Source organism: Melanotaenia boesemani, chromosome 15, assembly GCF_017639745.1.
Source record: "Melanotaenia boesemani isolate fMelBoe1 chromosome 15, fMelBoe1.pri, whole genome shotgun sequence".
In the NCBI taxonomy this organism is placed as follows: Eukaryota; Metazoa; Chordata; class Actinopteri; order Atheriniformes; family Melanotaeniidae; genus Melanotaenia; species Melanotaenia boesemani.
The window spans coordinates 8,266,540-8,279,391 of record NC_055696.1 but is presented as its reverse complement, the minus strand read 5'-3'; the positions used below and the strand labels follow the sequence as shown (position 1 = coordinate 8,279,391).

Genomic DNA, 12,852 nt, shown 5'->3' with positions numbered 1-12,852 from the left:
TTGGTATATTTAGCCAGTCTACAGTTTAGAATGAAAGATATTGACAAATGGGACAAAGTTGTTCTTGTATTTAAGTTCTTGGACCAGCTGCAGAACGAAACAGGCGTTTAAAAGATGCAAAGCCATAAATGAACTGACCACTCTATCATTCATGTTTGAGAGAAACAGAATCAGCTATGATTTTTCCAAAAAGAAAAACAAAAGAAAAGAAAAACTGTAGAAAATTTAAAAATAAAGTTATAGTATTATTTACGTAGCCTGAGTAGATGTTAGCAAGTTAGACATAGCCATTTATTTATTTAGCTAGCATTACTTCTCATGCATTCACTACCAGCTTTCCACACTACAGTGTGCAGTTTAATTGAACCTGATCATTAATAACCTCAGATATGACAGCAGATTTTACAAAACAGTTGTGTACCAGCTTAGCAAAAAATGCAGAAGTTGGGATAGTACTCCAACTGGATGGGCAGGTAGGGAACACTATTTTGAGCGTTAAATGTAGGTGTTGGGTAAGTGTGCAGACAGTCTCTCTACAGCATCATCTATTAACAGCAGATCCTAGAATAATCTCCAGGCTTTGACAGAAGCAACAGAATGAGAGCTTCTCTGCGGTGGGCATAAGTTCCTGTTAGACCACAGTTTAAGACGGGACGGTGATGTTGCGATAGCAAAATGATGTAAATAGCTCTTCAAGAAGAAAATGGGAAATAAAAGGTCATTCATCTTTGTTAGAGGCTTTATTTAACAAACGGCTCTTTTATAAAATTTACAAATGTATTGCAGTCTTCAACCACTTTGCTCTAACAAAGCCACCAATTAGTACAAATGTTTTTTTCTTTTTTCTTTTTTCTTTTTTGTAAAATGTTGTTGTTAAAATCATGAACTTCACTGATGTTGCCAGGATTTGGATTGCATGGGTTAGGGTCTGAAGCAGACAGTATGTTTCTCATGTCAAGAAAAATATAGTTGAAATCTGACTAAAGTATAAATGAACTGCAGACGACAGACATTAAGAATTGTGTCATCATCTGAACCATCCTGCTCACTTGCAATTGCAACAGCCTTTTGGAAATTTAAACTTGGGGATGAGCAAAATGACTAAAGAGGACTTTAAATATGAAATGCTTCAACCGTTCTTTCTCAAAGATAAACCTATGATCATTTTGTACCTTTTAAAAAAATGTTGTTGCATCATAGGCTGCTTTTTCCTCATCTTTTGCATTGCAGTCCCATAAGTAGAATTTGATAGAAGTGATGCAAGATGATGGAGACATGACAACCTCTGTTGTCAGACTGAGGCATCGTGTAAATTCTCTTATGTCAGTATTCAGATCCTCCACTTGATCCTTTGTTGTAGCATTTTTTGGTAGCAATAGCTTTCTTTCTTTCTTTCTTTCTTGTGCATGTACACATAATTTATTTTACGCTTTTTCATAATTTTGGGAAGCCTATGGAGTAAAATGGGACTGTACACCTTCCTTTCTAGCAACACCCCCAATAAATACAGCAAATGATCCTCTGGATGCTTGCTGTTGTTGCTTCTTCAGTCTCTTTTCTGCTGGTTTGGTTAATGCTTTCTTTAACTTGTCACTGTTGCTTGCTGTCTGTGTGTAAGGCTGTGCCTATTATCTGGTGGGGGCGTTATGATGATGGTTCACCTTGTGATGCCTCTCAGCCATCAACAGAGAACTAATGGTGTTGTCTGTCATGACCTGCCTCCTATGCAATTAACCCAGGTGCCACTTAAGTTTTTCCTGATGTGAAAATGCTTTTTATGTAGAGAAGGTCCTTTTGTCAAATGCAAATATGAACAGGCAACTACAGGGAAAATTCACACATTCTCTGACTTTCATTTGTGAAATCTTCTTTTATTTTACCAGCTCAGAGGATTTAGCTACTCATGGTCTAAGAGCGGTTTATGTGTCATTTGGCAAACCTCCAGGGGGCTGCCACGTGCCTTTAGTCTAACCACTCCACCATAAAGGCCAGCTTAGTGGAGTGCTGCACTGATGGCTGTCTTTCTGCACAGTTCTCACAACTCCACAAAAAGAACTCCAGAGTGATCATTGGTTTGTTGTTTAACTGACCAAACACCTTTACCCATCAGTTACTAGGTTTTTCTTGGCAGTCAGGTCTTGGAGGTTTGGTTTTGGTTCAAAATTTCTTACATTTTAGAGTGAGTCAAGCTAATGTGTCTGGAATCCAGTGAAAATGAATAAATGAAATTGGGACACACACAAGGAAAACATTTTATTAATCTGTGGAGCGATATTATAATAGTCCTGTAGGAGCATAAATTTTTTTGCATCCTTATCACAGCTGTCCCACAAACAAAACAACATTCTCAGTCTAATGCCTTGCTTCTTGCTCTTGTAGAAAGAGGTTGTAGAAACATCTCAACTTTACTAGAAGTGAGGTGCACCAGAACACGCATGCATATGCCATAAAAAGGAATCTCCACACGTGTAGTAATGAGACATTTATTTTACTTATTTATTTTAGCTGTCACACTGAGAACCCCTGCCAGACTAAAGAAAACATATTTTTAATAATTGATGAGGGAGAAAGTTAATTAAATATGTGTTGATTCTGCTAAAATTCTCTTTGCACCTTTACACAGCAGTGAACTGTGTTAACTTTATAATAGTTTTTTTTTTATGTTTTTTTTTTTGTTGTTGTTTTTCCTGTAGAAATCCCAGCACTGTAATCCTGTCTTCTCTCACAAGGGGGCACTGTTGCTTAGGTCTTGGGTTATTCACAGATCCTGAAAGAGTGATGAGAAGGCAGGGCTTCTTCCCCCTCCTACCACCAGACAACTGTGAATGCAGCAGGGCAAGTAGTCGTGGTGGATGCAATCTATTGGTTTCTCAATGCTGCTGCTAAAGTCACAACCCAGACTGTAGCCTGCGCTGCTTGTACCAGTGTATTTCTGTAGCTGCTGGTGCCACTGCTGCTCTCCCTCCCCCTTAAATGGTGTGGGCAGAGTGGGATGGAAGACTGCATTGGGAACCTCTTCATGGAAATGGTCTTTGCTGTTGGTGTTGCTGTAACACCATTCTGGTGACAACATGCCGTTGAAATGGAAAAGCGGTTCTCCTGTCAGCTGGAAATTCCCAGTGCCAGTTCTTAAGACATCCAGGTCCTCACCCCTTTCGCCTGCCTACATGTGAGTAAGAGCTAAAAAACATTCCCATTATACAGTTGTAGCAGTGTATTTGGAGATAGATTTGAATTTCAGAATTTTTCTCTTTTTTTTTTTATTTTTATTTTCAATAAATTGTCATATTTTGTTGTAGCTCTAATTGGGCAGGATGTGATATAGTCTTTAGTGTGTCAAGAGGTTTTCCTTGTTCAGCATTAATTTTGAGGTTCCATAGCAGTATACCTTTTCATAGGCTAAGGAATTTGTGTTGCATCTAGTCCGGACATAGCGAGAGCCTCGTTCCCAAATCTTGCCCTTTCCCTGTGACTATGTTTATTTGGGAGCAAGGACTCAGAAGCTTGGGAGGAGCCTGCCTTTGTCAGGATGTCTGGTGTGTCCTGGTTTAGAAGCTATTGTCATCTGCTACTGTTCAGGAAGGGGGGAGGGTAGAAAGGGTGTGCTTTTCGACATCCTCTCTTTACGTCTCTTCCAGGGCTCTGCTTGACTTTTGAATGAGGCTGTGGCTTACAGTGAGTGAGAACCAAAAGGAGAAAGAAAAACACTTCTCAATGAAACCTAAGCTAACAGCTAACAACCTTACCAGAAATTTCACAGGCTAGCAGCAGCTTACCTGGATGGATTTTTACTAAACCATATTCATACAATCTCCAGTTATCTTGATATTTTTTTTTGTTTGTTTTTTTAAGCTCAATTTTTATAAAATATTTTGTACGAATGTTTCTACTATTATGGTATCACAGTGAGACTGATTAAAACTCTCACTGCTGTTTTTGCATTATTTTTTTTAGATATTTGTGGTAAAAACAAGTTATTACCAAATATAGCTATCTTTATATTAAAGTGACAATATTTATACACAGTTATAAGTAAAAAAAAAAACCATCAGAATCTTGAAATGTAGAGATATATCAAGTAAATGTTTTAATTCTTTAAGCTTAACACACAATGAGCTGAACTGTTGACTCTATTCAGTCAGTAATTAATAGATTTTATCTTTATTTTCCCAGAGTAGTTAAGCCTGAACATCCTGACTCACACTGACAAGTTATTAGTCAATGGCCAGTCTTAACTGTCCATCTCTACTGGTGTTCAGGGCCTTGTCCAAGGACAAGGTCTCATTTCCCCATTCCTTAATGTCTACAGTTCGAACTAGCAACCTTGTAGTGATTTTGATGGCTCTGCATCTTCTCAGTGTCTGGCACATTGTTTATAATTGATTTGGGTTCTAAAATAAAGATCCTCCTTAAAACAATGCAGCAAAACAAACAAAAATGAAGTTCAATAACATCCGAGGATCGTTAATTTTGATTTTTGTGGGTCATCTACACTAGTATCTTTCGGGACTTGGTGGGGGTTTAGTGTAAGCCCTTTTCATACATTTAAAATAATAATAATAATAATAATCATGCGGGCTCAGTATATTAGAAGTGACGTATTTTAATAGCATCTGTGAGTTCTGGTATCTCTTAATGTCAATGTATTAATGGAGACCTTGTCAGAAACTGTAAGGATTGTGTATATACAGCGTTCATACCATTTTCATCACCTGACATTGAGTAAATGCAAGGAAAGAATTCTTACACGAGCCTGCTGGCACATCCTTTGGAGGACTACAAAAACTCCACCTAGGATTTTGTAGGGTTGCGAGTACATGAGGTGTACTTAACTGGCTGTGGAGTGTGGTACATGCTTTCATAGTCATCCACACACTCTTGAAAGTGAAGTATTCTCATGCATCAAGACTCCACCTTTCGTCTAAGTGTTTCTCTGTCCCAACAGACCACTTACTATTTTAAAACCTGAATAGTAAGATGTGTTTTTCAGGAGGCTGATATTGGGCCCCCAATTATAGGTTAGTCTGTGGTCAGGGAGAAGTCACTCTTTATAGGCCTGCTGTCCGTTTGGCTTAAGACACTTTTAACTTGCTGTGCTGGGAGGGTAATGTCATGTATTCTCAGCAGCAGGAAACAGGAGAGTGAGTTTTTAAAATATGTGACGTACAGACGTGGACAAAATTGTTGGTACCCTTCGGTTAATGAAAGAAAAACTCACAATGGTCAAAGAAATAACTTGAATCTGACAAAAATAATAATAAATAAAAGTTCTATGAAATTTAACCAATGAAAGTCAGCCATGCTTCAACAGAATTATTTAAAAAAAATAAACTCATGAAACAGGCCTAGACAAAAATGATGGTACTCCAAGAAAAGACTGAAAATAATGTGACTAAAGGGACATGTTAATCCATGGTGTGTACACCAATTAGCATCACAGGTGTCTACAATCTTGTAATCAGTCAGTGGGTCTATAAATAGGCTACAGGTAGTCACTGTGCTGTTTGGTGACATGGTGTGTACCACACTCAACATGGACCAGAGGAAGGAAGGAAAGAGTTGTCTCAGGCGATTAGATAGAAAATTATAGACAAGCATGTTAAAGGTAAAGGCTGTAAGACCCTCTCCATCAGCTTGATGTTTCTGTGACTACAGTTGCACATATTATTCAGAAATTTAAGATCCATAGGACTGTAGCCAACCTCCCTGGACGTGGCTGCAGGAGGAAAATTGATGACAAATCAAAGAGACGGATAATACGAATGGTAACAAAAGAGCCCAGAAAAACTTCTAAAGAGATTAAAGGTGAACTTAAAGCTCAAGGAACATCAGTGTCATATCGCACCATCCGTCGCTGTTTGAGCCAAAGTGGACTTAATAGGAGACGACCAAGGAGGAAACCATTGCTGAAAACAAATCATAAAAAAGCCAAACTACATGCTGACAAGCCACGAAGGGTCTGGGAGAATGTCCTATGGACAGATGAGACAAAAATGGAACTTTTTGCCAAGGTACATCAGCTCTATGTTTACAGACAGAAAAATGAAGCATATGAAGAAAAGAACACCGTCCTAACTGTGAAACATGGAGGAGCCTCTTATGTTCTGGGGCTGCTTTGCGGCATCTGGCACAGGGTGTCTTGAGTCTGTGCAGGTACAATGAAATCTCAAGACTATCAAGGGATTCTAGAGAGAAATGTGCTGGCCAGTGTCAGAAAGCTTGGTCTCAGCCGCAGGTCATGGGTCTTGCAGCAGGACAATGACCAAAAACACAGCTAAAAACACCCAAGAGGAAAACACTGGACTATTCTAAAGTGGCCTTCTATGAGCCCTGACCAAAATGCATCTTTGGAAGGAGCTGAAACATGCCGTCTGGAAAAGGCTCCCTTCAAACCTGAGACAACTGGAGCAGTTTGCTTATGAGGAGTGGGCCAAAATACCTGCTGAGAGGTGCAGAAGTCTCATTGACAGTTACAGGAATTGTTTGATTGCAGTGATTGCCTCAAAAGGTTGTGCAACGAAATATTAAGTTAAGGGTACCATCATTTTTGTGCAGGCCTGTTTCACGAGTTTATTTTTTTTAAATAATTCTGTTGAAGCATGGTTGAAAAGCAATGTCTGACTTTCACTGGTTAAATTTCATAGAATTTATATTTATTATTACTTTTGTCAGATTCAAGTTATTTCTGTGACCATTGTGAGTTTTTCTTTCATTGACCAAAGGGTAACAACAATTTTGTCCACGTCTGTACATGATGTATTTGTTTGCTCAAGGTGCCTTGTATGTTTTGAAACCACCCAAGTCTATATATTGACTATTGAGCTTCCTACAGTGCAGACTTTTCACCTGATAGGAGGGGTTAGCATTCATAGATAGTGTGGGCTGTGGAATACTCATAAGCTTTATGAAAATATCCTCCTTTTTTTTTCTTTTTTTTTTTTTTACTCCACAAAAAGTAATTGAAATGAATGTCATTTCTCATTGTGCAGTGGTTCAGTACCAAACAGTTAATATATGTGACTGCTGTCTTTGGCGATCACTTCTCAGAGGATTCATGGTGAGCCAGTAGTCTTAGCTGCAGCAATGCTTCGTTGATTCCTGTCAGGGACCTTTAGCACATGTCATATCCCTTTTTCTCTCCCCATTGTTTCTTCATTCTTTGCCAACAATTTAATGAAGGCAAAATGCAAGAATTCAGGTCTGTCAAAGAAATTCAAACTATTTTCTTCATTTGAAACTGCTATATTAAATCTCTACATTTGAATTAAAAACCAAAGAAAGGAAAAGGCATGTTTTGTTTTTTTGTTTTTTTTTTTTAACAATTTGAGCAATGCACCATTTTTAGCAACAGTCATTGCTCTATGCTGGCTGCAAGTAAAATGTTATTTTAAAGACAAGGTTTAGTCAAAGGCGTTTTCTACAGAAATATTCTATTTATGGTAGCAAGTGTTGAGACTGTGTAGTTAAAGGCTTTGTTACAAGTTTAAATTCCACAGAGAGACTGTATAGAAACATGTAAAAAGAAAGACAGACTGTTGTGAATGAAAATGCTTCACATGTCTCATATGAGAGTAAAATCCTGGTGCTGCTGAACTCTCTCGTGCTACTGCAGTGAGATGATTTTTGTAGTCTGTGATAAATGGCTCATTATACATTTATACATTTAATTAAAACGTGTTGTATTAGAATCCTAGAATAAGTTGTTTAATAAGTTAAAGAACTCATCCTTATGCAAATAACTGTGGCCTATTTGTGTTGGCAGCTGACATCAGATTAAAATAGGAGCTGGGTTGTTCACTGGAGGATTTTGATTTGCTTTGACTTTGAACATCATCTGCCATTGACAAAAGACATTTTTAATGGTTAAAAATACATAAAACAAGAGTTTTTCCTCAAGGGCCTCACAAGATGTATTGCGTTATTAATTGGCATCAGGGATCACATTTTAATAACCAGGTTGAATCCATCATTTTGAGAGAGAGAGAGAGAGATGTCTTTGGGGATGTCACGATGACAATTTTTTTTGTACGGTTATTGTCCAAGAAATAATCATGATAATACAATTATTATGGTTAAAGAAATTTCCCAGCATTATAATGTGTAAAATCACCTTAACGCTCCTTATGTCTTAGTTTTATTTATTTAATCTTTTCATGCCAAAATAACTAATTAATATAACAAAAAGTAAAGTAACTAAGAAGTCTCATTAAAGTAAAATGTCCTGTATAAAGAATAAATAAATCCTACACATTAACTTTGGATTTCTCTCAGATGGAAAATGCAACAGGTCCTCTACCTGGGCGTGGGAAGCGTCTTTCTGTAAACCATGTTATAAAAATGGTTTTAAACATTTCTTTTCAACCTGAGTAGAGTGGGCATAATTACAAAGAAGCAAATGACACGAAAACATTTCATTTCAGTTTTACGTTAGATAAATATTAGTCATTTATCCAAACGATTGTGAATATACCTCAACTGTAGCATAAAAAGGTGCTGGTTATCCTACAGGTGGTGATGTCCTGTTTTACAGGCTGGTGAGCCGTCCTCCACAATGACACCTTGGTCATCTTTTTTTCTTTCTTTCCCCCTGCCAAAAAGGAAAAAAAAAAAATCCGACAAGCATGTCTTAATCCGTTTGTTTGGAGGGGAAAACTCTTCCTCTGCCGTAGTGTCCCACTCAGCCTCTTCTGCAGCCCTCACAGAACCAAAACAAAGTACCACAAGCGGAAACACGCGGAAGTGGTGGAACGTTGTTTTCGTTTCGTGCGGAAGATGCGCTGATCCGCTGATATGATTCATATATATTTTCTGTAAAGTGACGATTTTGAGGGATCTTTACAATTGGATTAATCATAGTGTTTAATACCATGATTAATTGTAAAATTAAATAATTGTGACACTGTCATAAGAATGACACTGTTGCACATAATGTCATTATTTTATGATGAACAAATTATATGGTGTAATATGACTTCATATGTAATTATGTGAATTATATTATATGATGATCATATTAAAAAATGTATGTTGAACATTTTTTTCTTTATTTTTTGTTTAGATAGGGCCAGTATTAGTGATAGTTTTGATATTGTATGTGTCAGTCTCCCTCTGTGCATGCACATCGAGCAGCTTTAACAGAGCTGCATGCACACAGCTTTGCACTCTACTGAAAAGTAGTTTTTGTTCTTTTAATTTACCTGCCCTTTGGAACAGACATTAAGTTCCCGCTGACTTGTGGCCACTTTGCAGAAAAGGCAACAACCACCCAGGGACCATTTTGTTTTCATTGAAAGGCCGAGGGAAGGCACAGACTGTCTGGTTGGCAGAGCATCAAGCGAGTTCACTCAGGTGAAACTGTCATATCTATCCTCATCTCACACACAAACACAGACCCGATCCTAATCATAGATCAACCCTGATGAAGTTCGGTCTGCTGTCACATAACGGTTGACCAGTCAGTATTTATCTTCGCTGATAGAAATAAAACGGAAGAAGAAAAAAAGCTGCATTGCAGAAACCGGGCAAAACACATTTGTAAATGCATTATGTCTGCTTCACCATGCTTGTATCTGGATGCCAGATCTATCTGAAAAGGAAGACAAAAGAAAGCATAAAAGTGATTTGTAAAACAAATAGTAAGGTGTTTGTTTGTTTATTTATTTATTTTTTTAAAGGCTTACAGCAGTGGTTCCCAAAAAGGCAATCGAGGTAGAAAATTCTCAGCCTCAACCCCATCAATGGGTCAGGTCAGAGCTACCTTAATGTTTGCCAGCTCCATCTTTTTACACTTAGTTGCTTTGCTCTTTCATGGAGGTGAAAAATTTCCTCTAACCTTTGCTCTAAAAGCTCAGTCTCTGGTACCTTTTTGCTCTTCCTACTGAGCTGCACGCTCTCTACATACACATGCCTCATCCAATGGAGAAGCTGCACCACACTGGAACGGTCAGGGTAATTAAATATGGAAATAAACTTTATTATTGCTGACCTATGCGTTTGGGGGCAGGATCTGCTATTCATCGTGCACTCCTGTTTGTATAGTAGGAGATTAAACCTCTTTGTATGCAAAACTATGCCTCTTACTTATTTCATTAAGACAATATAATGCTGATGCTTTTCATTCTTTTATAGCTTTTATAGACCTCTGGCATTTTTGTCAGACATGTACATATGTCCAATAGTTTCACAAAACCACCGCTGCAAAACAGTTCCTCAGTTTCTCCCACAAACAAATATTTTATGACAGCCATTTGTTTTAACTACTTGTATTGGTTGATTTTTTTTTTTCTTTTTTCAAAGACACTAGCATTTTTTTATGTAGTCACCTTTGAGAGACCTTTTTGTTATTTTTATTAAAGGCTTAATATCGAATGCAGTGACAGCTAAGATCATTAAAAGAGAGTGGAATAATTATTTTAAGATCATGGATAGTTTGATAGTGAATAGCAAATGAATAATCAGTAAACTTAAGGCTTGGTGATTTTACTGACATTTTGTCAGTTTTAGTTAATATCTGGTCTACCAGTGGTGTGTTACACTAATAATGTTTGTTTTGTTTTTTTTGTTTTGGTGGAGAATTTTGTTTTTCTTTATTCAGAATATTTATAGTTGATAGAAAAAATGGTTGCTGCATGGATGATAGAGAAGCGTGCTGGAATGTTGCAGGTGAATATGCAAGCATGTTTGTGTACAGCAGGGCAGTAAGCCATTGGATAATTGGCCAGAGTCATGCCATGGTCTGCTCAGGTTTAGAAAACTAATTATTTAAAGACATCCAAAGAAAACATGCAAAATTTCAGACTTAGCTGATTAAAATACTAAAATACTGCACATTTCCAAATAGGGCATCTGTGCAGGAATGCCACTGCTATAGCACACAATTCTATGTCTCATATGTGGCAATTCTTGGTTTCTTTCCCTGGATCCTAGTTTGTGGTAGTCACAGATTGTGTTGCCGTATATTCAAAAGTGTTTAAAAGTTGCTTTTATAATATATATATATATATATATATATATATATATATAGATATATATATATATAGATATATATATAGATATATATATATATAGATATATATATAGATATATAATTTTATTTTTTTTTCCCTTTTCAATCAATTTTACACTTATGAAAGTTAGATTAGTTGCAGGGTTATTGTATTATTTTGAACGGCATCATACAGTACATGAGCACTGCAGCAACAATAGATGCGTTTCCCCTGACTGGGAGCTGGGCAGCACGTAGCTTTATTACTTCTCTCTGCTCAGTGATTGAGATGGCTCTTCAGTAAAGGCGTCTGTCACTGCTTTGATTACAAAGACAAATAGAGTGCCCCCTTGACTCCACATGCCTCACCTCACTTACTTCAGAGCCTCTAATTGCATCTTTTTTTTCATTCCATTCAGCTGCTGGGGTTTATATTCATTAGTTAGACTGTAGGAGCTTTATGATCTTTTTATTTGGCTTTACACATACAAACTCTCACCCAACAAAGTGAATTCACAAAGTATTTTTCTGCCTTTAGTTTTCACAACATTTATGCTGTCATTTTAAATGGATAGATTAATTATTACTCAGTAACTCTTTAGAAAAAAGTTTTTAAGTGTCACATTTTTAAAAACGTTCATGCTGTTTATTTAATAGTTTTTATCCTTTTAGTAGAAAGTCTTGTTTGGCTGGCAAACATATTAATGAGTAATTTCCATCTTTCTTGGCAGATGTTTCAAGCTTTGTCACGTTAGAAGGGAAGCATCTCTTTGTCATCTTCCCTTCTCTTCACAGATATTAAATTTAAGTCTTAGCAATGACAAGGACAAACTGGCTCTCAAGGCGTGTCCGATCCGCAGAGTCCTTATCCACTTTTAAAAGCAAGCTAAAGACTCAGTTGTTTAAGGAGCATTTCCGCACTTAGCTTCACTCTTCTACTCAACAGAATGAGTTAGAAAGATTTGTCCAGCTCTTTGGCTCAACCAAGTACTGAATAAGCTGGGTGCACGTATGCCCAAGATGATATTTCATATTGATGAAATCGTGATGTTGTATTTAAACAAAATGACTTACAAAAAACAAAACAAAACAAAAAATTATATGCACTGCCTCTAGCACTACATGACAGCACCTGGGTCCAACTGGACTCAAAGCAGTCTGACTACCACTTAATTATGATGTCCCATCTTGTTTGAATTTTTGTTTCTGTTGTTCTTATTCTCAAATCGCATAGCAGTCACTTTGGATAAAAGCGTCTGCTAAATGACTGTAAAATAGAATAGAATTTAATTTCAGACTTTTGGCGTGCTCTGCCGCTGTTTTATTACCTGGTCGGCCGCCATATTTGTCCTCTGGCGGGCTTTATTGCACATGTGCAACTCTCAGCAGAGATAGGGAAGAAGACAATGTCTCACTCTGTAGGTTTTTTTTTTTATATATATATAATAGTCGACGGGTAAATTTGTTGTAGACTATTTTTATTGTCGACTAATCGTTGCAGCCTTACTTCCAAATAGGGATGAGGGATGGTTATGGTCATGTGCTTTACAATAATCAGATGTTTGCTAAACATTTAAATTAAACTCTACAACAGAGTTAATTTAAAACAAATAAAATGAAATAGCAGATCTTGTCCCCTGTAATGTAACCCACTGGTTTGTGGACTTTAATTTCAATGCTTTTATATTAAGTAGTACAGCTGGAGACGCCTCATAGGATATTAAAAAGATTCTCAGTATGACTGGACAATATGGCAAAAAATATTATCACAATAATATTTTGCAGGCTTATGGTCTGAGATCGGCATAAATCCCATTGAGATATAATTCATTTTAAGCTCATTTTATTACCCAGCTCTAATCCCAGGT

At 37.1% G+C, this 12,852-nt stretch overlaps 1 protein-coding gene across 2 annotated transcripts in view; it reads left to right on the top strand.

Annotated features, from left to right (window-relative positions):
- Positions 1-12,852, top strand: part of klhl13 (kelch-like family member 13) — a 35,013-nt gene that overhangs the window by 2,534 nt on the left and 19,627 nt on the right. The window contains exon 1 of one of the 2 annotated variants that reach the window (XM_042009382.1): positions 2,705-3,169. The exons of the other annotated variant lie outside the window; for it this stretch is intronic. Coding sequence (XP_041865316.1) covers positions 3,072-3,169 — 98 coding nt within the window. The 5' untranslated portion in view covers positions 2,705-3,071. Of the gene's footprint in view, positions 1-2,704; positions 3,170-12,852 lie in introns of those variants that run through there. 2 annotated transcript variants of the gene reach the window in all.